Below are 26,588 nucleotides of genomic sequence, written 5' to 3'. Positions count from 1 at the left end.
TTTGGATGTGGTGCTCAGAGATATGATTTAGCAGAGGGTTGTTAGAGTTAGGGTACTATGGTTGGACTTGATGATCTTCGAGGTCCTTTCCAACCTGAGTAATTCTATGATTCTATGATTCTAGTGAGGATGCCTCTCCATTGCTGTTGTCCTAAGTTCTCCTCTGGAGAAAAGAATAAGTATTATAGGAACCTATCAGGTAGGACAGGTAGATGTGATACTATTGAGCTTTTATTTCTCCCAGGCCAAACAAAAGCAGAAGGGAAATGGCAGAAGACAGATGCATTGAGTGGCTTTGGGATCCCTGGTCCCCCAGGTCCGTCCTCACTCCCTCTTCCGCTTGGACAACATGCTACTATCCTGCATCAGATTCTGCCTCTTTTTGAAGCTCACACCCTTAAATGCAGGGAAGTAAAGACAAGGAGCTAGCTGTGACCCCCATGTGCACATCTGGGGCACCAGCTTACCTCCGACCCACCCAGGATCGCTCACTGAGGAACAGCCCCCTAACCATACAGCTTTCTGGGCCTTCCTCTGTGGATATGTGGAACCTACAGGCATGTGCAAAACTTTATAAAAGAGCAGTTATTAAAAGCCACAGATTATTAGAGTGCAAAAACACCTCTGCCTTTACAGGGTAAAATGAACTATAGAAGCTAACTGACTGTAAACACCACAAACAGATCAGCCTCAGAGTATTTTGTTTAACTTTTGTCTGACTACCTCGAGCACTTTTAACTTATAACCACATAAAGGAAGGGCAAGACTCTCTTTTTAAAAACTAACTCAGTCAAGATGTGTGCATTCAGAAACAAAATAATTCAGTTAGTGTTTCTTTTAGACCCTCAGGCTAGCAAGGCCCGGTATAGGATTTTAAATATACATATAAAAAAGGCTGTTAGCAGACTTTTACCTTCACTCAGTGCTCTAGATCCAGGGCCTACAAGGAACCTAACAAACTCCCCACCACAAAAATATTGCCTTTTTGTAGCCTTTCAAAATGCTTCCCAAACGCTGACTACCGTTGATGCAAGTCAAACACAAATGTGTACAGAAATTGTTTGTACAGACTCAATTACAATGGGTTTCCACAGCTTGCAGCCCTCTTGTTAAGTAAATAGCATGACAAATAAGAACGCATTTCTTTTCTAAAAATTAATACAATGGCCATCAGACTTCCAGTGTTCACCATAATCGCCGTTCTTCTTTTATTGAATTAAGAGCACATTCTCAACCGAATTAAGCCCAGAGCTTTCATGGAAATTAATTTGAAACCCAAGAACGGAATTGGCTTTAGCCATCCATTAGCATGCTTGTGCTACGTGTGAAAAAACTCTCTCCAAATCTCCATTAAGGAATTTATCCTCCACGCAGGGGCTGAAATGCAGCACACCTAGAACCATGTACGAGCGAGAGCCCATTAGCGGTCGCTTTCATCATCCAGGAGATCAGCTGTTGGGAGATCACAAGAGCACGGGGCAAAAAGCCACAAAAAGGAGAAAAATAGAATCGTTTGTAAAATATTCCCTTTTATGTCGTACCGTGCCCACTAAATAATTAATTACAAACACACATCAGGTGCTGTTAAAAGAAAAAAAAAAGAATAGGGTGGGAAAAAAAAAATCAATGATAAGCTCCAAAACGAAGTTAATAAGAGAAGTACAAGAAAGACTGCTGTTCAAAAACGCACAGGTTAAATACTGAAGAAAGCACTGCCAGCAGCAATCGCCTGCAGGCATCCCAGGCGTGATTAGTGACTTAGTGCCGCAGAAACCGCTATGTTGGAGGAACTCCGCGACCGGAGCATCCTGACACCAGGAGCTAATTGCAAACCGTGTAATCGCCTGCTCCAGATGGCCGTGCAGCACAAAGCCCCATGGCCTGCGCCCAGCTTTCCTGAGGGGTGGCACCGCGCTGGTCAGGAGGTTCCTCATTCATCGCTCCCCTTTGTCAGCATCACCTCAAATTCCTCCTAATGGTCTGGGGATTCTATCGGGAAATAAAAATTTCCATTAGAATGCCTCGGAGGAACCACTATTCCCCTCGTTAAAGATGTGAATTACAGATAAATACCTCGCCTATTAACGTGATTTTCCGTGAATACAAAATGAGGTTCTCAAAAACTATTGCCCATAAAATATGAATGCCGTTATTCTGGGAAGAGGAAATTGCTGTTGTGGAAGGGTCGCTCTCCTTTACCTCCATCCAGGCCACAGCAGAGACAGGCACTGCACGTCGTTGAGATTTCACATGGCCACAGATTGAGCTCTTTCACCATACACGGGAGACAGCTGATCGCTTGCTACCTGAAAGGCAACCGTAGGGGCTGCACACCCTCTGAAAAAGGGAAACGACTCAGACAAGAGAGATCACAGTGGTTAACCTCCTGGAACACATTAGCTACACCAACTCCCAGTTGCCCAGACTAAACAACCCTGAAAACCTCTTGGTTTTATTCACTAACAGGAAATGATTCAGATACAGTTCTGCAAAGGCAGTCAACAAGAAGAGGTAAATTACACGTACTTGCTTTACTACATTTTACTATAAAACAATCGAGAATAAAAATTGTTTCTGCTCAGGGTGATTTTTTCTTCCTTCCTTCCTTTTAGTGTTTTGCCCTGGGTTGGTACATCTAAATACACCTTGTGATGCTTCTATGTTAAAGATCAATACACACCATTTCATTTTTTTAAACACACATATCCTACAGAATCCTGACAGAGCAATGCATCACCAAGTGTGAAACTGAGACATAAACCAGGATTTCTTACCAATAAGGAAGCCTGCTTATAAATAATAATGAAAACCAAAGCACTGTAGGTTCTGGGGCTATGAAGAGATAGACCTTCTTTTTCCCTTAAAGCTTCATTTTCATAAAAGTGATTTACTTACCAACATGAAATGTTACATACACATCACAGAACCAGCACGTACAAGGATCAAAGTCTTTTTTTGGCTCCAAAACTCATCCCAACCGCCCTATGAAGCATAGCTATGGTCACAAACCCAAACTTGCCTATTCCTTCAAATTACAGTGCGCCAGCAGAAGAACAGTCCTGTTACCTGAAAATAAAGCCAGTCTCCTTTGTCCGACATACATGTGCTCTACTGAAATGGCCAGACCTCAGGTGGCACTTCCCATGATAAGGCAGAGTTCATACATTTTGCAAAACTTTACCTATATTGGTCCTACATGTATATATGCTTTTGCCACACAGAGTAGGCGAAGGAATATCCTGGATGAGCCACCAATATTCTCGCATGTTTTCCTGGTAAAACAACAGTCACCTGCCTTGACTTCTTCATCATCAGGCACCTGGAACACTGCTGTGATCAAGGACAAACTGTAGACCTAACAGCCTCTCCCTACCATCAAATCCAGACCTTGTAGATGCAGATTACTGGCAATTATTTCTTGTGGTCCTTACCCAGAAGAAAAAAATACCCAGTGTCTGCTAAGAGCCCTTTATGATCCATCACTGCATGAGGCTTTTTAAGAGCTGCAGCCACATGGTAACACCATGTGCAGCCTGCACAGAGTGGCTCAATCTCCATTCAAGACAACTCTTCTGAGGCAACTTATGGAGCTCCACATGCCAGCGAGACCCACCTCAATGGGGCGGGGGGCTGGCTGAGCAATCTGAACACAAATGCAACTGTACGGGCTGCAAGAGCATAAGCAAGCAGCAATTTGCATGCTCACATGCTTCAAAGACCCAGGAGGAGGCTTCTCACAAAACGCCAGTTGCACAGTGGTTTTAAAATATGGGTTTGGCAGCGTCTGGCTTCTTGATAAACAACTGGTGGTGAGCCACTTGCAGCCTCTGCTGAGCCAGGCTACAGGGAGGCATGTGGCTCCTGGACATATCCAGAACGGTCATTATTTTAGATACTGTCTCCCACAAGAGGAGGCCCAAGATGATGACCACGTGGTCATCCCCTAGTCCATTCTTTGTGAAACTGAATGCTGTACCCTTGGAGTTGAAGCAGAAAAGAACTCTGGGGACAGAAACGGCAAAAGGATCACTTAAATATATGGCATGTGTGAGGTCTGCGTTTTGGGGACTAAAGGCCAGGAGCAATCTATTGCCTTATCCAACCTTCAAGAGCCAGGAAAGGGACGTGCAAATCAGCAGAGGCAGCAGAATGACCAGGTCCTGCCAGGCTGTGGTGTGGGTGCCACTCCTGAGGAAGGAGCAGCCCATGAGGCCACCCAGTGTACCCAGCACTGGCAGGCCAGCAGCAGCTGCCAGGGAGGGTTATTACACACTGGGTGAAATCATCCCACAAGCAGATTCCTAAGTCATCTGGTTAAAGCAGGACATAAGTTCAGGACCTTTTCCTAAAAAAAAGCCATGGCCTGGCTCATATTGCTGTATGAGGAGGCCAAGTATGACCGCAGCTAAATGTGCCTGCGTGTGAGGGCACCTGGCTGTGAGCACCAGGGCTGGGCAAAGGGAAGACGAGGAAGCACTGCTGCTCAGCCATCGCTCTGCTGGCTTCACGGCCATTCACAGGCAGCCTGGAAGCAGGCAGGGAATATAGCAGCAGTGCTCAAGCAAACGCTAGCGTTTCCCAAAGACTGCTGACCAGTGCAGCACCGTACCTTGGAGGGGTTGTTCTGCTTGCCCAGGAGGCGAGAAACGAAATTCATGCATCACCCAGAGAGAAGGGGAGTAGGATGATGGTGCGGATGCATGGTTCATTGAGACACTGCCACGCTTCCTCCCTTCCATTGCCCTGTTGTGACAGCTCCACGGCTCGGGGCCAGAACCAGGATGCACACTGAGCCAACAACATCCTCCAGTGCACAGAAATGAACAGTGACTGCCCTCAGGGGTACTGCTGGGCTGCACCTAAGTAAGCTGCGTTATTAAAACAACAGACCCTCCAAGTCACACTGCTTTCATCTTGCCCTTCCCCGACACATCCAGAACAATCCCTCCGTTCATCACCCTCCACCTGTTGCCAGCTGTAAGTTTAGCGTTCCTATTTCTAACACAATTGCAACATAAGCACAGGCGGTAAAAGCACAGCGCTAAAACCAGTTCCTCTATTTTTACATTAGTTTCAGACTGGAATTCACCCAATTTGCTAACCATATGCTTTATGGGACTCACCAGTCCTGCGAGGCTCACAGGACTCATCAAACCTGAAACTGAAGAGTACACTAGCTTTTGTATTCTGCAACACTTATGTTCTCCTATAAATCAGTGCCTCTGCTCCCCAGCTGCTCATCAGAAGCCAGGATTTTTTCACACTTGCAGCAAGAACTTCTTTAAGACACAGCCACAGCAATTGTGGCTGTGGAATGGCTTACCAGGGAAAAGGAGGCACAGCAATGAGAGACAGCACTGAAATTTTTTTTTCAGTAAATGCAGCAATCATTTTGCCAGATGAAGAACCTGCTGGGGGAATCTCCATGTTGATATTGAAGAATAACCATTATTCCTTCCAACAAGAACTTTCACATGATGTATCCTTTTCTTATGAATATTTCAGTAAGTAAGGCCATATATAATTAAAGACACCTGTGACACTTGTAATGCTCATCCTCCTTGCAACAGCTGACAGAGAGCAGTAACACTGGCATTACAGTTTACAGTTCTGCTTCATTCCAGCTCCTTCGCCTGCTCTCCTCTGCATTACAGAAGTGAAGGTCTTCAGCCACGTTCTTAATTCCTGACACGAGGACAGAAGCCAGCAGCACCCGCTGCCTCCTTCTAAATAGATGCAGACAGGTCTAGCTAGAACAGAGCCCAGAAGCTGTGCAGAGGAAATTCTCTCTAACCTCAAGTCAGCCGTTTATTTCTGCAGAGGACATCTCAGACACATGCTTAATTGAGAACATGCTGCTATAGTTAACCACAGGCAAAAATGCTTTAACGGAGATTAACACAAGTATGCATTTAAAGCTTCTGCTGAGATTAGACCTTAAGCGAGCACCACACTTGGGAACAGAGAATTACCGCCAGAATACCTGTATTTGCAATGGGCTGCTGGTAGCTGTTTTCCCAATCACTGCTGAAAGACCGTTTCCAACATCCTATTATCAACTTCACTTTGGAAGCAGTGGATTTAATTTAGGGAAACAGCTCAGCAAAACAGATGAGCTGCGTGTCACTTCTGGGTTCCTTCAAGATCTGTTTCCTCCCTGCATTTTGCAGAAACTCATGAATACCTATGGGAACAACAGCTACGAACCTCATATGCCTTGAATACATTCAACACCTATATTTGAGTATAAGGCTGTTTGGCAAGCCCTTCGTATTTCTGTTTCTGAGGAAGACTTTGTGACCTCTTTGTTTATCATATCCATCCACTCAATACTACTGACAAAGCGACCGATTTCTTTGATGGTTTGTGATGAGCCTTGCCAAGTTAAATAAAAGGCTCTCTGCTATTAATCTGCTCTACCGAGGTCTCTTATTTGGCTGAACCTGTTTGTCAAACAACTATAATAGCTATAAATACTTCAGATAAACTCACAGTAGCCCCAAAGGAAAGACGAGCTATAAATTTCCAGGACAGGTGACAATTTCCCAAGTCTGAAGAAAAGACAGATTCTCACAGATAAATGATGGGAGTGATGGTTGCACTGACTAGCTCTGCTTTCAGCCACCAACAGCACACGGATGAACATAAAAAGCACACCCAATCAAGAAACCACCTGAATAACAGCCTTTAAAGTTTAACAGAGGGGTGCAGTTCCTAACAATGCAAGAGCAATGGACCTGTGGTTTTAATGACTGCTTACTTCTAAAGCCATTGTCTTCACTGCCAGGATCAGGCACAGTCCATGCTGCACTAAAGAACTGTTCAGTATCTCTGGACACAGTCCTGGGCACCCCTGCTCAGGGAGGCCCTGCTCGAGCACCAGTGGGACCAGATGAACCCTGAGGTTCCTTCCCATCTCAGCCGTTCTCTGATTCGGTCATCTACCAGCAATGCATGGGGACATACTCTTCCTATCAACACCTGGATTCTACTACACAGCACTGGAGGGACATCAGCTGCATTTCTAGTGCATTTCCAGCACTTCTTTCCAGGCATCTACTAAGGACCCTTTTGGCTCTTTGTATCCAACCAAGTGTATGCATTCCTCTGCACGCCCAGGAGTCCAGGTCCCCCACACACAATCTGATCCTTCCCACAAATGCACAATAACAAGTATCGAATGTGGTAACGCTATCATTTATTCTTAACCCACATAGCAGGTTTTAGTGCATTAAATGAACAGATAGTAGAAGTGAATTCAAGACATTTTAATAATATACACTTCAGCTTAGCAAGCCTATGTGTAGAAGTTACGGCCTGTGTTTGCCCAGCTTAGCTTTAATCACAGCAATAGGAAATGAGACAAACAGAATATGATTCAGAAGGAATTAAGCCAGGGCCTTTCCATGGGCAAAGATGAGAGAACCAGACTGGTTAGAAGAGCCAAGAGAGAGATTTACGTGCCTTGTACAGAAGAAGCAAAAGACCGTTCACATCAGCTACAGATGACTTTGTTTATCTTAACAGACCAACAATTTCCTACCGGGAATGTTGGTTATTTTCTAAGGGTAAAATAGCAATGTTTTATACTGAAATAAAATAAGAAAACCAAAGTTTCATTCTGAGGCAGCATTCCTCTAGCAATGAACTCTGTCATGAACATTAATTTTCCATCTGCAGAAACCAAAACTAAGTTTGAGTTCAAGTGAGAGCAACATTTCTTTCTTTACAGACTGACCATTTGCTATCAGTCTTCTAAGAAAAATGTAAGTTTTGCATTGTAAATGCAATGTAATTTTGCATTTGCATTTGTACTCTTTCTTGTTTGGTCTCCTCTGTGTTGCAGGAGCCACTTTGCCATCCAGTGGCTAGCAGATGACCTCCACTGCTTACACACATGATATTTAAGGGCTCTGGGTCCAGCCCAGAACTTCTGGGAGTCAAATCCTATCGCTGCCAGAGGGAAAGGTGACAATCCCATCAAGAGCACTACCATAGGAAACCCAAGAAGGCAGCAGAATATTGTTTTGTTTGCTCCTGACTTTTTGGGAGGATTTTAACAGGACTGGGTGGTGCAGATGCAAATGAACATCTCCCAAGAAATGATTACAGCATCCTTAAACACAGGTTTAGATGAGAGACGCTATGTTGGTGTCCCTTCTCCTGGCTTTGCTGAAGGACTGTGAACTCCATGGTGGAGTTTACTCCAGGCAAGCACTGATATACACCCAAGTTATGTTTCTGCTGTAACTGTCCTATAAACATTAACATCTGTTAGAGGAAAGATTTTTCAGATGTGTAGAGAAATGTTTTCAGGAAAAGTTGCAGGAGTCTATTGGAAATAAAGCTTTGATGCAAACTCTCATCCAGTTGTTTACTCAGTGGTTCCCTAACACCGACAATAACCTCTGCGAGCATGAACAACCTGTACCGAATGGTCAATATTTTGTGAACTTGCTAAACAACATATTTTCCTCTGGCAGATGTATCTAAGAGCGCTGGTTCCCACGCTGGACAAATTCATGGAGTTAAAATACTCCCCCGTATTATTTTATCTGCTGCAGTAGGCACCAAAGGGCAGGACTGCATTTCAGTTGCTTAGACCTTCCTCACAAAGCCAGGTATTTTCTCTTTCAAGACTTCCATGAGGGCTGGGAAGAAACCTAAAAGTGAAGAGCAGCATTCTCTATTGGAAGCTTCTCAAAAGGCAACAATCGGCACATTCAAAACTTGAGGAGCACCAAAATATGTACTCAACAGAGGCAGTATCGCCATTTCAGCTTTCCACCTTCTCTGGATACAGTATGAATTCTCACAGTAATATAAAACAAATCATTATATAGCAAGAAGAGTAAACTGTAGCTGCGTTTTGTCCTTTTCTTTTGCCAGCACAATGAAACTGTCACTAATACAGCCTTGAATGTTTCCATTTTCACACATTAACCCTTTCAGCACAGTAAATGTAACTCATCTTTTTGTCTCACGGGGCAGAAGGTGCGCTTTAAACCTGAAATAATGGAGAGAAGAAATTGTAATTACAGTTCTACTTGTACACAGGCACGAACAACCCTCCCTAAACCAAGAAAAGTACTTTTTAAAATTAAAGTTATCATGCTGAAATTATTAACGTAACTCCTGGGAAAAAAATGCATAATCTTTGCCTATCAAATGCCAAAATGACTAAGTGAACCACGGTTAATAAATACTATGTTTCCCTTCGAGTTCATACACTCAGTTAATCACGCACTGATAGCTGAAAAATATTTCTAAAGCTTTAAATATTGCAGCAGTTTTAAATCTGACTGCAAAGGTCCTCAGGACGTGAGCCAGCCAGAGCTACTTGGAAGAGATCTCGGATCAACAGCACTTCTGCACAGCTGCCAGCTTCTGACTAGTTAAATTTGCAGAGTCCCATTGCATGCAGTCAGACACCCCAAGCAGGGGGCACAGCCTGCTGCACATGGGTGAGCTCAGGGATTGCCTGTGCCACCTGGCCATAACACAGTCCCTTGCATTAATGACCACTCCTCCACCCTACAATCACCCTTGTCCAGCCTCTGTTTCACATTATATTCAGTCGCAACTCAAGACACTCCATTAGGGGATACGTTCATCTGTGGCACCCCACCTGTCTCCATTCTCTCCTCCCAGAATTCAAGGTGCGCTTGCAACCTAGTTCCAAAGGTCCTCAGCCATAACTCAAGTTCTTCTATGAGGTCTTCTACCATGGGATGCTGATCATGGTCTAGCCAGTCACCTTAACAGCAGAGCGTCATAGTTGCGATACTTTGACAAAATAATAACAAAAACAAGTTAGGAGCACGGATGTGTCATTTAACAGCTACGTATGTAGCAGCTGTATTTCAGAGTAGCCACTACCATCCAGTGAAAGCAAATTAATTATTTAGATGTATTTGTAGGATTTATGGAGCAACCAAAGGCAAAGCTAGTTAATTGAAATCCTGATAACAGATTGAAGCCCGTGCTAGATCCTAAAGTCTTTATTAAATAAAGCCATTAAAGCAGATGATAATCCCCGTGGCCTTAAATATGAATAAGGTGTAATGTAAATAATAGAAGGCAAAAATCCAATTTGCATAGAGTGAACTTTCAAATACTCCACTGTTTCCATTAAATTACCTTTTATTCAACATACTGTAATGGCACTGAGGGCACATCAGGCTCCCTTGTAATACAATTATTGTTCAGCATAAAAAGTAGTTTTTAACTTGAAGCAGCAATGAGAAGGATTTTATTTGGCTTCTCTGATATGTCAAGTGACATAAAAATTGAGAACAAAAGCTTCATGGATGCAATAAAAGAGAAAATAAGCAAGGGAAAAATAAACACGCACAAACAAAAAACATCCAGAATGTGAAGACAAAAGGAAGAAATAGGGAACATAATAGTTGCTTTCCAGTTAATTTTACAGCATTTTAGTATTAGGAAACCGAAGAAGGGAACAATTTCAGTAACTGAAGAAACTAAACTTGGATGTAGGCCAAATGGAGCTGTAGTACACAGTGAAGTAGGTGAAACTCATCGTAGCAAGACCTGTTGTGAAATGCCTGTTATGCCTGTTCCAAACACTTGAATGACGAGAGCTTGAGGACATCGAGGGTCACAGCAGCAGTGCCTAGAGCCTAAGGTCATGCAATCTCTGTCCATCTCCACCCTAATGCTAGCAGGCTGCTCTGTGCTTTAGTTTCTCATCCAAAAAAGCAACTCGCTATTTTCTATAAAGCATTCTGTGGTGTTTAGAGATATTAAATAAGATAACTATATTTATTAAAGAATGAAATTGTAACTTAAGGTCAAGATTTTACTATCACTGCTCAGAAACAGAGTATCTCTACTGGGAAATTAAAACAATCCATTAAGTATGAGACTATACTTCAGATGTTGAACAATTTTTTCCACTCCAAACCTTTCTACACATCAGAAGAGTTCCTCTAGCAAAGCTGCAGTGAAATAAGGACGTGAGAATGACTCTGTATTCAATTTCTGTATTCAATTTGGAAGTAGTATACCCAAGGAAACCCTCCAACACAAAAATGAAATCTTCCTTAGAGCATCCTTACTGCATCGAGACGACTGAGGAATCAACAGCAGTGCTCCTCTCAAGCTACTGTAACCTTTCAAAACACAAATACACGTGGTTTGCAATATTTACTTTTCTCTGCCTGTGGCTGTGTCTGCTAGGTCCTGTTTTCTGTGCCCATTTCTCTGGTGCACCTCTGTCCTGATGCTGCTCACGTACAGGTGGAGCAGGAGGGATGTGGGATGGCTGAGAAGCAGCTCACCAGCACCGCCCTGTGCAAAGACACTTCAGGTATTCAGAGGGGACAGGGACAGGCAGGGGGACAATGCCAAGGGACAACTGGTATGGAAGGAATGGGAACAAAAGAGGGAAATGCCCAACTTGCTCGCTGCACACAGAGTCAAAACCAGGAACATGAGGCAGAGCCACAGCAAAGCAATAGGATGACACCATCAGCACCTTGAACAATATTTGAACCAAGTCAATGAAGCAAAGCCAGCCAAATCCCATTTCTCAAGTTTGCCTTCCTAGGAAGAATACTTCTCCAACAAAATGGGTCTGCAGAGGTGCCACAATATTGCTGCTTGTAGTACTGATTTCTCACACCTCCCACAGGAACTCAGTCATGATCCTAGGAAACACGTGGTCCCCAAGGCTCTCCTGTGTCCCTGCAAACAGTTTGGGCATCACAGCTCCTTCACACTTATCTTGGAAATTTGCAGTCCTTTTGGGCTGTGAGGATAGAGGGAAAGAGGAGGTGGAAATGAAAAAAAAAAAAAAAGAGAGAGAAATTGATTCATCCTTTCTACTACACTACAGAGAGGAACTTTTGCTCTCTTACCACACGCCTGGCAACACTGCCAAGTAGCAGATTACTCCCTTTCCCTCATTAATCACTTACAAAAAAGCTGTGAAAAACAAAATGGTGTTTATCCGAAGTTCATTCGGACAAAGCTACTCAACAAAGGGCAACACACAGCTGCTTTCTTGGGTCTGCAGCCACACAACTTTAAGAAGTTAAGTGCTGCTAATAGAAGCACCTTCCAATACTATTCATGAGCCAAGGAAGCTCTTCAGAAACAAACAAACAAACAAAACAAGAAAACCTTTACTACCTTGACTGAGATTCACTGGCCTTTATCCACTTGCCACCAGTCCCTCTGGGTTTCCACAGCAATGAGACAATTTCAGGCTGGCCACATCTTTTGTTGTGTGTTTGGCTTCTCTTCATCCCACCAGTACGGGGAAGGCATCACTGATTTGGGGAGCTGGCATCACTGCTTCAAACCTTTCGTTTTTCAGTCATGAGTTGACTTGCAAAGGAAGTGCACGTTCATAGAAAGCATCAGAGTAACTGAGGAACCCAAACTCTAGCCAGTTCCTCACAGTGTCTCATTTTGCAGGTGAGCGCCGACTCTTCTCGTGTCAGCCCAGTGGTAACAAAAAAAAACTATGCCCCTTTCCTTGTCACCTCTGGGCACCTGCAGGTGGAGGCCTGTGTATGGAGTGCCCCCAGCAAGGTGAGTCCAGGCAGTTTTACCTCCACGACAGAAGGGCCCCAGCACAATGCACTTCTCTGTAATGGTGAGAAAGATCATAGAGTCATGGAATCTAAGACGTCCACCAGCAAACTCTGGGGTCTCCAGCTTGCTGAGAGGGCAACACCAGCTCTAAACAGCCTCGAAGGCACTCATCAAATCTTACTGACTACACTCAACAGTTCCAAATAGCAGCACAGCCAGGGCAAATCCTTCGTAAATGCTTCCCGCATACTTTTAAGATGAAGTGATCGCACAAGACCTACTCCCACAGGAAACAAAGCATCCAGAATGATCCTCCCTTGTCTCTCGCACGACATGAGACCTCTTGGCACGACTAAACGCCATACAGTCACCACAGCCACCGCCCAGCACAGCCCTCTCCCAGGGTCCCTGACCATCAACAGCACCGGCACCATTTCAGCCACCATGTGTGAGGGCCGCCATCTTCTCCAGCCTTCTCTGCACCTATTGCACAGGCAGCAGTGACAACACCTGTCTGAAGGATGGGCTCTGCAGTATGGGCTAGAATACATGCAGACACATGTGATTATACATATCAGACACACGGCAAGGATTCAGGTGTGTGGACGTGGCACTAAGGGACCTGGTTTAGTGATGGGGCAACCTGACCTACTCTGACCTGCCATCAGGTTGATGGTTGGACTTGGTGATCTTCTCCAAGCTATAGGACTCTGTGGTTCTGTAATTCTATTTTGGAGATTAACACAACCACCCGTGCAAGCACTCTTGGATTTGCACGTTCTTCTTCTCAGAGAGAAGGCTAAAACAATGCTTAGCAACAGAGGCTCAGGCAAGCTAATATGGAACAAACACTAGAAGCAGAGAAACGAAAAAGAAAAAGACCCATGGCTCTCTGCACCTCTGCATTTCAGTATGCTGCTGTGAGACAAAGGGAGGAAGGCATGAACCTTCCCCTGTAACCACTGATTTCCTGGTTTCCAAGGCTTCGGATGAGTGGGAGATGTCCGTTCAGCTCTGGCTGCTGAGTTGCTGTTTGTTAATAAGCACAAAATGACCTCTCCCTGTCTGCACAGTGTTATTACAGATGCTGAACCCTGCTCAGACTCGTATTTAAAGTGTGCTAAATTATTTTAATAGGAATTACTACAGTGATAGCCCCAACATGGAAATATATACTCAGATAAAAGTGAAACTGACTGCTTACAAAAGGAAGTCCCGTGTTTATCAGAACGGGTCAAACTCAAGCTTGCACAAAATAAAGTTTCCTCTCCACGATATAACTCAAAACTACCAAACTTTCATTTTAGAATGTACCCATTTTTCATTATTCAAAAGATACAACTGACTCTGATCTTACATTGCTGCATGACTGTGAAATGTAAACAATCAGATGTTTTCCACTGTGACATACCCAGAAGAAAACAAGAAACAAAAAAAAGAATTCATCTCATGGTTGTCACTTATTATTTTACTCTATCTTATGACACATACATATGACTGTATCCTCCAAAGGCTTTGCTATTATGTGTGTTAGAAGGGAAGCACGCAAAATAAAGGGATCTGGGAGGAAAGCTGCTGACTGAACTCTGCAAGGGACAGCAGACAGATCAGTGCCCAGCCCCAGTGCTGCTGGGGCTTCAACCTATGATTTGAACTTTTTCCCATCCAAGTGGGGCTCCAACCCTGGAAAAAAAGGCGAAACAGCAGTGGGATCCATGTGTACATGAGCATGGGGCACAGCAGTGGTTCGGGAAAGCAACCCAGTCACACGACAAGCACAGATCTATACTTGAGGCGTGCAGGAGGAGGCTGCCCATGCACACACCCACCATCCCTCCAGCAGTGCCACTCCTTTAGGGGAATGCTGGGTGTGTGTCCAGAGGAGCGACCAGAAGCCACAGCACCAGGACACAGTGCACACATGTCCGTCATGTGGTGACAGCACTGCACAACCCACTCCATTGCATGCACAGGGAGACAAGAATGCAGAAAAGATCCTTTCCTGTCAAAAAGCTATATACTCTGGGAAATATATTTAGTACACACACACATACGTATTTACATTTGTGTGTGTGCATCTTATTTACGGAAAAATATATGCAAGATGAAGTCAATTGTCTGCTTCCTTCTACTTTACTGGGTTAAAATAATTAAAAATTCATCAATTATTGCTATCAAGTAAAATGAAAACGTACTGATTTGCTTATAGGGATGACAACACCACAAACCTGAAACAAGCTCCAAAGAAAGCACTTGGAGACATGTAAAAAGACAGCCAATAAAACAGGCAGTCTGTTAGAAGCCGTTTCAAAATGAAATTAGAAATTAAAAAGTAAATTCATAAAACCGTATCTTTTTACTGTAACTCACTAAGGAGATTTTGATTTGAATTAGCCTGAAATTAATCCACAAGCAAGCATGTTCAACAGTATTTACTGAAACTATCATTTAGTCAAGTAAATACGATAGTGCCTGGATTTGGCTGACGTTTGGCTGTCAACCAGAAGGCAATCAGGACGCAGCACAGCAGGCACAGCAGTTCCCCTCTCTCTGTGGCCAGGACCACCGTATCTTCACCCATAGAACTCATTCAGAACTTCACATCCCTCTCTCACGCTCTGCCCGTCTTGTACCTGAGCCCATGATAATGATGCACCAGCTGCAGCACGTAATGAACCTCTGTCCAGAAGGGGAGAGACTTTAACAGCTTAATGAGATAGTAATACATATTAAAATCAATCTTATTCAGATGATGTGTCTATTCTAGTCCTCCCTCTGAAAATAACTGAGGCTGCAGGAGAACTGATCATTAGCATTTTGATAACAATCTAGTCAGCCTCCTGTTAAAATACTTCTTCTTTCATCTAAAACTGGGATTTGTTATCTTCTGTGAGCAGACCATGCTAAAATTAGCAATGGCGAATTCATATTGGCATGGATCAGATTTAAAAACAAATCTCGGGAATAAAATTAACGTTAACTTGCCTGAATAATCAGGCTCTCCCTCCTGTTGCTGTAGCAGCGGAGAGGCACTTCAAGCATCGGTTAAGAAACAACCTCTTCCCATAATTACCAATTCTGTACACAGAAAGGCACTCATTCACCATACACAGCACTAGTGTCACTTGTGTGGTAAATCATAGTTCAGATGATGGCCAACAAGAGGAACGAACTCCACTGACACTGATCCGCAAGGCACACCACACAACAGGACCAAGCTTTGCACCGTGGTCCCGCTGTCTCAGCGAGCAGAACATCCTTTGCACCTCTGTGTCGAATGACATTACACTATTGCTGTGGCAAAAGCGCACAGTCCCACCCAGCCCTCTTTCTGATCAGTGCCTCCTGCAGCTGCCTCTCACCAAAGCCAGCACTGCAGGGCACCCCAGCACTGAGCCCACGACCCCAGCAGAGAAGCAGAGCGAGGGCAGATGTTGCGTAGCCCATCCTGGGCCATTTTTCAGCACATGGCTGTGCAAACACTCGTCAACCACACATGGGCTGCATGCAACGCACAAGGAGATAAAGCAGCCGGGGCAGGCAAAGGGAAAGGGGCGGTGGCTGCTGCCCACAGCTGTGCATTGCTGGAGTTTGTGTGTGCACAGGCAACATGCGCTGTGAATGCTGTGGAGCTCGTCTGAGCTGCACTCAGAAGACTGGGCAGACAGCGCTCTTCATTTCAGATGTTTCACATTTTTCTCTCGACTTTTAAAAACAAAATGTCTTTTTAATACCCAAAGTAATATTCCTTCCTTCCGTCCTTCCCCTGGGCTGAAAAGCACCCCGTGTGCACGTATCAATAAAAATGATCACATTACACGCAAGGACTATTAGATTAAACTATACACTGCAGGGCGTTTTTAAGGCTCTTCAATTTTAAAGGTTCATCGTGAGTTCTCTGACGACAGAAGCAGTACTTTCCTCAAAAAAAAACAGTTAACCAGAAAGTTTAACAATGCTGCTGAAGAGCGTGGCATTGCAGCCAAGCAGAGAAAGCACAGCAGCAGTCTCCTGCTGCCCTGTGTTGTCAGGAGGAAGCTCAGGAAGTAAGAGGAACCCAGACCAGTGGAAGAAAGAGGATCAGGGGCTGGTAAACAGAGAGGCCTTGCTTCCAGGTCCAACTCTCAGATGTACCAGTGAGACATTTCCTTAATTTTTCCCACTTTCCTTTGCTTGTTTTTTTTTTTAATCTTTACTTTCCCTTTCGCACAATGGTCCGGATGGCTATTTTCCAGCCCAGGACCAGGCAGTGGGCTGGCACTGTGCAGGGCTGGGGAGGAACCCACAGCTGGCACAGCTCTGTCCTGCTCCCAGCTGCAGGCACGCAGCTGCTGTGGGAGCTGGGGCGAGGCCAAGGTCAGGCAGCTTTCTCAAATCCCGCAGTTTATCTTCGTCCCGGCTCTCATGTCCTATTAGGACTAATCTTGGGTTCTTCCCATGACAGCTTGCCCCAGACGGGGGAAACCTGTTGTAAAATATCAGATTTTAACAAGACTGCATTGAAAATACTAGCTAGAATTCAGCCCGGTATGCGATGGGGGGCCACTGGAAAGCCAACACCGGGAGCATCCCGGAGAGTCCAAAAACTGAACAAATGCAATACAGAAGTCAGAAATTACAATCCTTAGAGACACTAGAGTGAAACACTCGTTATTAACGGCCTTTTATAGGTTAAGGAGAGGCTTCCAAGGGAGAGTGATCCCTTACTTAAGAAGAAAGTAGCTTCCCATAGACACAGATATTACAGGCAGGTTATGGAAGTGCAAAAGGGAATTGCAGGTCTATCTGAAACCTAAGCAGTGTAAGCAGTGCTTCTTAATGGAGACGGCATGAAACACCGAACAAAGTTGTGAAACTGTAGGGCAAGCTCCAGGCACACTGTTCAGATTGAAGCAGTAATCAGATAACTAACCTGAAGTTTTGAGACAGCAGCTAAAATAACTCCAGACTCTAAGAGAAGATCTCCCCAGACCCTACCGAATAACTACACATTGGTAGGGCAGCTCGCATGTGAGCATCAGAGGGCACAGGTGGCAGCTGGGACCTCAGGGACCTAGCAGCTCAGCTACCCACCAGGACCCTGCATGCTGCCCTATCAGTGCTCAGGCCTTGGCCTCATGAACAAAGCAGCCTTAGCTCCCCAAGGAGCAAATGGCAGCGAGGGGAGCTGGGCAAAACCTGCCAGAATTAAAATGTGCACAGGGTATCACTCTCACCAGTTTGTACATTCTCTCTCTGAGCAAACAGCTGCTCAACTCCAGAAACTGTCACACGCTATGTGCTATCACCATCCATGAATCACTCAGAGGGATGACGCGCAGAGATTAAACCTAGCATCCACATTTGATGGCAAGAGGAGGCACCGAAAGCATGCCATGCTGACACACATTACTAGGGCTGGTGGCACAATGCCCTAAACAGCCCCCAGGTTCTCCCACGTGTGCCTGAGCTACTGCTGCCCACCCAGGGGAATGAGGGAAAGCCCTAAAGGTTGGCACTGTCACCCTTCGGGCACATCAGGTCTACTACACGTTTTCTCTTGGGCACTGGAACAGGTTCACTAGAGGGGCTGTGGATTCTCCTTCTCTGGAGATATTCAAGACCCACCTGGGTGCCTACCTATGCAGCCTGCTGTAGGGAGCCTGCTTTGTGGGGGGGGCTGGACTCAATATCTAGAGGTCCCTTCCAGCCCCTACAAATCTGTGAATCTCTTGCTTGCACGTAGAAGCTAACAGTAATGCCCAGTGTTAGGTAAACAATGCATTTCTCCAAAGTGTAATGAGCATCAAGGTGACACCTGCAAATGGTAGTATGGCTGAAAAACTGAGAGCTCAGTGAATCCTGACTGCATGTGGTTCAGCTCCTCTGCAGTCCTCACTCCTATGCTCTCTCACTTCTGTGACAACAGCCTTAATTGCTGGGATTTCAAAACTCTTTGTTACATTCTTTACAATACCCTTTTGTGGCCTTGGTAATCTCATGCATTGAAACACACTTTTTAATCATCTGCAAGACAAAAAAAAAAAACAACAAACAACAACAACAAAAAAAAACCCTCAAAATCAGAGACCTTGATACCTAGAATGTATACCTAGAAGTACTGCTTGGATGACTTGGTGAGAAAGCTCAACCATTAGCCAACAAAACCAGAAGATACGTCTGAGAAGAAGTAAAATTAAGGTATGTCTATTTCATATTGTGCATTGCTAACAAGTGTGAAACTCCAACGGAAACCTGACTGTTATAAAGCCAAGTTCAGGATTCTCTTCTGCTCCAGACAATGCATCCTCTCAGCCCACTGGTGCCTGCAATGGATATACATGCACATAAATGCACAACCTCATTTGCTTCCCTTGTAAAACCCATAACCCACGCAGAAAGTGGCTACAATAAGGAAATATTGCAGTGGAAAATTTCCACAACTTCAACTCCACAGTGAACCCACTATAACCTTAAAAACAGCCAGAGCAGGATGGGCCAGGGCTCTCATAAAAAGCAACGTCTTGATGCCTCTTTCAAGCAATTTCTGAAAGACTGACTAACAAACCAGCACTGCTCCCTCTACTTGTGAGGCTGAGGATTCGGAACCTTCCTCCTGGGCTAGCAAACTGCAGCGTCCCACCTGAGGCAGTGAAACAGCTCTGCACATATCCAAGGTGGGAGAAGCACGCAGTGAAAGGCAGAGCACAGCCTATCTGTCACTGTGCACTTCCCTTACGCCGCCCCTCGCTGCCACCTGTCCCACCTCCTGGGAACACACCTCATGTGGCTCTGCCACCTCGGCCACGTTTCTTCTGGGGAAATGGAGACACAGCTTTGTTTTCTAAGGGTTGTTGCTTTGTTATACAAATGTTGCTCTCGGTTTATACTTGAAGTGAGTAAGCAGTAAGCTTTGCACCTGGAGTGGGAGAGGACTGGTTTGGGAGGAAATTGATAAAGACTTGCACACATTTAGCTGTCTATTTGATCTTGAGAACTCCTGAACGATTCTAAGTGATACACTCCAACAATTGTTAAAAAAAATAAAAGTCGCTCAGTAAAGAACCCAGATTTACCATAATGCCTCAGCAGTCCGAGGGAGCCATTTACTTTGACAGAACCTGAATTCCCCCAGCGGTTCTACAGTGGTAATGGAAACGGAGGAGCCAATAAATTACAACCTTGTGTGTAAAGCGACTACCATTATAAACCACTCTCAGCCTCCTGCGTTATCCCCAGGGGTGGCCGCTCTAACAGCTTCTGGATTTTCTTCCCCTCATCCTTCTGCTGTGCTCTTTCAGCTTTCAGACCCTTTTATAAATCTATAACCATACTCTGCATTTGCATAGTATCTTTAAGGCGAGCATCCCAAAAGATACGGTGTAGAAACAATTGTTTTTACAGGCTGAGACAGGCACTGGGAGGCTGACAGGGTTAGCAAGGGCACACGTCACTGCAGATCAGGACAATCACAAGTATCCTTCAAGCCCGAAATTGCAGGGAAACAACACTTCCAGACCTCTCATGCTGGAAATGTGTACCATGTGCCTTAGAGTACCTGTGGTACTTCAGTACTGCTGAAGGCTGGCCTTGGTCAACTCTCCCAGCTGCAGCTCATCCCCAGCTCCCCTCACTTTACATTTCAGCACTCTGGAGAGACCCAGCCCATGCTAAGCTATTGGAAAAGAACCATCCGAACCCAGAGAAAGATACACAGAGCTCTGAGTTTTGCCAAAGCGTCAAACAATGTTCGTTGGTTTTTGGAAACACCAACTCTGCAAAGCAGACTTCCCCCAAGTGTAAGATGCGTCACAGCAAAACACAGACATGATAACAACGTGGAAGCTGGCTCTGCTCTGCCTTCTAAGGTTAACTGAAGTTCTCATAGAAACACATCCCTGGTGTGATGGTAACACGCAGTGCTCTGAGGGTTTCTGCAAGACCAGAGCCTGATGGAAGCACCTTGGCTCTGTGCCACTGCACCTTGCAACGAGCAGCCTCCTTCCTAACCAGAACCCCATTGGTATGTCCCGAGTTAATATATTAAGAGGAAAGGTATTAATTAGCAAAACACCATCATTTGCATTCAAGCCTCAGGCAGTGAATCTACACCAATTTCTGAAATTAAAATAATAATAATAATAATAATACAGGAATACGGATAGAATCACAATAGCTCTCCCCAAGAGAGCTAAGCTGTCCCAGACTCGTGTAGGATCGGAAAAGGTGGATCCAGTCCAGAGCTATACAGGATTAGATGGGAAACGGTTCTGCTCCAGCCCGGTGCAGGCATGTTTGTTCCAGTGGCTGTCTGGGGAGGAGAGGTGCTGCACTGCCTCCAGGAAAGCTCAGCAATCAGCTGTATCAGCAGCTCCGAGGAGGATTACTCTCCCCTGCTGCTTTTTTTAAAAGCAGATTAGTTCAGACTTTCTCTCCCTGTAATGAACCTTGCGAGGATCAAGCACGCTGCACTGATTTGCAGGGTGCAGTTGGGAGCTCCGTCAGAAGCCGTGCAAACAGCCCCGCAGCCCCCCAGCAGCATCCGCTCACCCCGGTGAGTGGAAGCAGCAGTTGTTAACCACAGCAGCCAAAATGTGATCCTCGGGTCACGTGCTTTCTACCAAAATCAGATGGATGGCAACCCACGCAGACACACCACACAAGTGGCGACGCTCAGCAGAGCGCTGTTCAATCAAAGTCAGAAAAGGAGAGGACATGATGCGTTATCATTTACTATGTGACAACTGGCATAGGGCTTAGGGAAGTGACTTCTGTGAAACCTGACGATGGCAAAATAATAAAACCTCCACCTCTCTGAGAATGCTCACGTTCTCAAGTCACTCTCAAGTAAGTTTTCCCCAGAAGCATCTCCTTACACGTGCATCCCCCACGGCAACATCCCATGGTAATTGGGATTAACAGCCAGGAGAGGCAGAGCCTGTGCTGCCAGGTGCCCCCAAATGCTGCTCAGGGCACAGGACCCTGCAGCAGGAGCCCTGCAGGTGCAACAAGCCTTCCACGCAGCCCCTACTTGTGGTACCAGAGCGATATGGACCTCGTGTTCCAAACAACCCACCGAATGCAAAAGGCCCTTTGGGGACGCTGAACCTCCAGGTGACGACAGCTGTCTGCTGTGGCAAAGCAGCGAGCAAAGCCGAGCTGAAAGGCACAAGCAGAAAAGCAGAGGGTGGCATCCCACTGCTCCGCTTCCTCTTAAAGCCTTTATTAAATAGTCGAAGCCGATGGCAGCCCGCGGCAAAGTAATAAAGGCTCTGCCCTGCCAGAAGTATTGCTGGGCGCGTTTCACTCCACAACTGGCTTTTATGGAACAATGCGTGGCATTCGCCATCATTTCCTGCAGGCAAAACTTTGAGACCCCAGCACGGCTCTGTGGGTTCCCCGCAAGAGAAAGAAATAGGAAATGAATTAACTGAAGCATCCACGACAGTGCCACAACTTCACACGGCATCTCCGCAGTGACCTTCCCGAGGCAGAAGCCTGAGCACCGAGGTACGGGACCAGGGATAACCCCACGTACCCGCCGTGACTATGCCGTTAGAGATAAGATAAAGTTCTCCGTCTGTCTTCGGAGCGTCGCCGTTCTGAAGTCTCCCGGAGAGGTCCGGCGGTGAATTTTATCACTCGGGGTTACGCCGGACGGAACGCAGGGAGGAACCGACCTCCGTCCGCCCGAGCGGACGCAGCCCTCGCCCCTCATTTGAAAAGCGGCGAGATCGGGCGTTCGACTGCGGGTTTCGAACGTAACCTCGTTCGCTGCAGCGCTCCCCCCTTCAACAAACCGCGCACCTCACGCGCAGACCCGCGCTCCCGGGAGGGCAACGCCAGCCGGCAGCTCCTGCACCTGCCGGGCAGCGGGGCCGGCAGATTCGCCGGGACTCGGCGCCCCGCTCCCCGCCGGCAGCCCCGCGGCCCCCGGCCCGGCTCTGCCCGCCCGCCCCGCGCGGCCCGCACCCACCTTTCCCAGCAGGGCGCTGCGGCTGGCGGCTGCCAGCTCCCTCAGGCTGGCGGCGGCCGAGGCGGCGGCGGCGGCGACGGCGCTGGGGGCGGCGGCGGGCTGGGGGTACGCGGGGGCCGCGGCGCTGGGGCTGCCGCTGGCGCCCCCGGCGGCGCGGGGCCGCTGGCGGATGCCGTCCAGGAGACGGACGAGGAGGATGTTGGCGGGCAGCTCGTCCACGCCGCAGCCCACCAGGATGCGGCACTCGGGGCAGCGCAGCTCGTGGCGGGAGCTGACGATGCTCTCCAGGCAGCGGCGGCAGAAGGTGTGCTGGCACGGCAGCACCTTGGCCGTGGTGTCCAGCCGCTCCAGGCACACGGAGCACTCCAGCAGGTCCAGCAGCGACGACTCGTCCATCGCCGCCGCGCCGCCGCCGCCGCCGCCGCCGCCGGCTCCCGCTCCGCCGCCGCTCCGCCGCCCCCTCGCCTCCGCCTCCGCCCCCGCCCCGCCGCCGCCTCCGCCTCCCCTCCGCGGGGCAGCGCAGGGCCCCGACGCCCCTAGGGCCGCGGCGGCCGGCGGCGGAGGCGGCGGGGGGGGCGCGGCGGAGGCGCGCCGAGGGCCATCGGGGCGGCGGGGGGGCCGCGGGCGGGCGGCGGCGGCGGCGCGGGGCGGGAGGAGGGCGCCCGGCCGGACGCTAAGCGCGGTGCTGCGGGGCCCGGCGCGGCTGCGGGGGGCCAGGGCGGCCGGGGCGGGGCGGGGCAGGGAGCCCCGGGAGGCGCCCGCGGCACGGAGGCCGGCCCCGCCCGGCCCGCCGCCGGCCCGCGGCTCTCGGCAGCGGGGCTCGCCGCCCGCCTTCCTCCTCCTACTCCTCCGCCTCTCGGAGATCCCCTCGAGGAAACGAGGGACGGGGAGGAGGGGGATGCAGTCCGCGCCCGGCGTCCCGGCGGGATCCCAAGCGCCGGGGCACGGCCAGGCGGGACGGGACGGGACGGGACGGGGCAGCCCCGCTGCGGGCCGCCGAGGCCGGGGCCGCCAGCCGGGCCCCGCCATCCCTGGCGGCGCGGCGCCCCCTGGTGCCTCCGCGCGGCTCCGAGCAACGCGGGCTGCGGAGGTGGGAGGGAGGGATCGGGCCCCGGGGTTGTGGTCGCGGCTCCGTGTCACCGCCGTGGGCGTTAAAAGTGAGCTACGGCCGCTGCTCGTGTGGGACGTGAGGGCTTCCAGGAGCCCTCCTGTTTCTCCCTCAAGTGACACCTTTAAAATCGACTTCTGAGGGCTGCGTCAGGAGGACTGCGCACAGTCCTTCCGTCAGCCGTAGGATTCCACAGAGCAGTTCTGATTTGTAAAGCAAGGTGAGGGCTCTGTCATAAGGTTAATCCAGCCACTGTGGAGTAAAATGTACTAAACATCAGTCAGCGAAAAGCGCTGAATTTCTGCGGCTCCTGTGATGCTGCAGCACAGAGAGGATAACACCAAAGAGAAGCCCGTGGTGCGGTCAGGTCACTGCCTGCAGTGCCCAGTAATCCAACCCATGTCCTTGCGGAGAGAAATCCCAACCTCACCAGTTTTAAAGTGTAAAAAGTACCGATGCGCAGAGAAACGTGAAATACAGTACCAAGGTCTTGGGCTGCTCTGGAGTAAAACTTGATCTAAGCAAAGGAGGAACAGTGAGCCTTAAGGATGAAGGCGTCAGCAGGGAGGGAGCGCTGGAACATCTGTAATGAGAAGCACGGTCTCTTTGGCATCTCGGGTTGCTCCCTTCTGAGGTGAAAATGGTCGGAGCATGTAGGCAGAAACTGCTCTTGTTTGCACCACTGTAAAGCCAGAGCGCTCCCGGTGACCTGATGGTTGTGTTTCGTCTGTCCTCCTGTCGAACTTGACCTGTTAGCGGGCCTCCCTGAGCTTCATAGAATCATGGAATCATTAAGGTTGGGAGAGACCTCTCAGATCGTCTAATCCAACCGGCAGCTCATCCCCACCATGCCCACTGCCCACGTCCCTCAGTGCCACATCCACACAGTACTTGAACACCTCCAGGGACGGTGATGGACACCTCCCTGGGCAGCTGTGCCACTGCATCACCACTCCTTCCGAGAAGAAATTTTTTCCAATAGCCAACCTGAGCCTTCCCTGGTGCAAGTTAAGGCCATTCCCTCTTGCCCCCATTACCTGTCCTCAAACCACAGAAAACACCGGGAGAACCAGAGGGTGGAGGGGATGGGAGGCTCCCTTCACATCCATGCAGCTTTAGAAAGGTGCAGAGGTGCAAAACATACTCTGATTGTTGTAAATTTTGGAAAGAGGGGAAAGATGAAATACGCAGAAACCTGGGATAAAACACATAAAAAAGAACGGAAAGAGATGCAGATGATTTAACACGTCTTGGTTTATTTTAAAGAAATGTGGATTTTGTTTAATTTCCCTGTCTCGGCTGCCAAAACTCCTAGCTTCAGATTATAAGTGCAAAGTGATTATTTGTGAAGCCATTAAGTAATGTGATTAGCACGGCTCTTAAGCAGAGGTGCTGCCTGACACGCAATGATGGGGTGGCACATTTTGCTGTACATCCCTACGTTTGGGTGTCTGAGGAGATGTTTGGTGAACAGGTCCTGTGTGCAGGTGGTGGAGTGACTCCACTCCCATGGTGGGTAGAATAAAATCCTTTGTGGCGCATTAACTTTGAAGGGTACCTTCAAACAAAAAGGGACTCAGAAAGGCAAAATGCTGTTACAGGAGACCAAAGGCCGTTGAGACATTCTGGGACTTCATTTGCAGTTTTCCTGAATAGTAATAATGTACTAGTGACTGCTTAGTGTCTCAGAAAAGTGGGGGGAGAGGGGAGGGGAGGGGAGGGGAGGGGAGGGGAGGGAAGGGAAAAAGGGAAGGGAAGGGAAAAAGGGAAGGGAAGGGAAGGGAAGGGAAGGGAAGGGAAGGGAAGGGAAGGGAAGGGAAGGGAAGGGAAGGGAAGGGAAGGGAAGGGAAGGGAAGGGAAGGGAAGGGAAGGGAAGGGAAGGGAAGGGAAGAGAATAAGGGAAGGGAAGGGAAGGGAAGGGAAGGGAAGGGAAGGGAAGGGAAGGGAAGGGAAGGGAAGGGAAGGGAAGGGAAGGGAAGGGAAGGGAAGGGAAGGGAAGGGAAGGGAAGGGAAGGGAAGGGAAGGGAAGGGAAGGGAAGGGAAGGGAAGGGAAGGGAAGGAAGATATAGGGGAGGGGAGGGGGATGGGGAGGGACTGCCTGTTCTACTTTCTTTTTTTTTCCTGCATGACCTTTCACGCTATTCAGTTCAAAACAAGATACAGTGACAGTTTTTTTCCCTCCATGCCTCTGTGTTGGTTTTGAAGGCATTTTCTGGGGGACAGCATGTGGATGTCACACCTTTGGCTTTGCCTTCATACATGTACATGCTGCTCTTGAAAATGGCTAGCTTTTTACTAGTCTCCTCCCAAATGAGATTTAATTATGCAGAAATTACTCACAATCTTTGCTTGTGTTTTCTCTCTGCATGTAAGGGTGTACAGCACAATAACGATTCGGTTTACACAGCTAGGGAACACCTGCACACTTGTCTACTGAATGACAAGCAATGGATGGCTCTTATTTCTGTGATTCTTAACAAAACTGTAAAGCATTATAGAAATGCTGGGCGTTATTATTATTTTAGAATGAGACAACGTAATTAAACTTGCAGCAGAATACACATCAGTCCTCTTTTGCTATTGAATTTTCCCTCATTGTCTAAATGGTTGTTCAGTTCTGCTTACATTACTTGTATTATTTGCATTTAGAATGAAAAAAAATAAGGTGCACTTGGACTTCTGAACTGCATAATATTAATATTCCATAGAGGGAAGCAAGGATGCTGTCAGATCTGTCTTTTCTTCCTTTTGTTGGGCTTAAACAATGTGGTGTATCTGGCAACTGTTTTCAGGCCATGATAATACTTCTGCAAAATGGGCAAATTTGAGGACGAGATCCTCTGTCTGTTTCTGTGGCTGGAGGTGAGATTTTTGATCTGGATAAATCCATCTGCCTAGCTGTGCATCTTCCATTGTCAAAGCTTTGCTACTCACGTTTGGAGGGTAAGCTGTCTGTCGTCT

At 47.6% G+C, this 26,588-nt stretch overlaps 1 protein-coding gene and 1 long non-coding RNA gene across 2 annotated transcripts in view; both read right to left on the bottom strand.

Moving 5' to 3' along the window:
- SH3RF3 (SH3 domain containing ring finger 3) overlaps nt 1–22,963 on the bottom strand; it is a 231,622-nt gene extending 208,659 nt beyond the window's left edge. The window contains exon 1 of the mRNA XM_015277864.3: nt 22,520–22,963. Coding sequence (XP_015133350.1) covers nt 22,520–22,915 — 396 coding nt within the window. The 5' untranslated portion in view covers nt 22,916–22,963. The remainder of the gene's footprint in view (nt 1–22,519) is intronic.
- Nucleotides 20–22,259, bottom strand: LOC121109031. The gene is made up of 3 exons (XR_005845975.2): nt 9,629–22,259; nt 3,067–9,007; nt 20–2,982 (listed from the first exon to the last, which is right to left on the bottom strand). It is a non-coding gene; the product is annotated as an uncharacterized LOC121109031 (long non-coding RNA).
- Nucleotides 22,964–26,588: the final 3,625 nt, after the last annotated feature.

This window comes from Gallus gallus, chromosome 1 (genome assembly GCF_016699485.2).
Source record: "Gallus gallus isolate bGalGal1 chromosome 1, bGalGal1.mat.broiler.GRCg7b, whole genome shotgun sequence".
NCBI lineage: Eukaryota > Metazoa > Chordata > Aves > Galliformes > Phasianidae > Gallus > Gallus gallus.
Note: the sequence above shows the minus strand (reverse complement) of the source record. Positions and strands in the feature narration are given on the sequence as shown.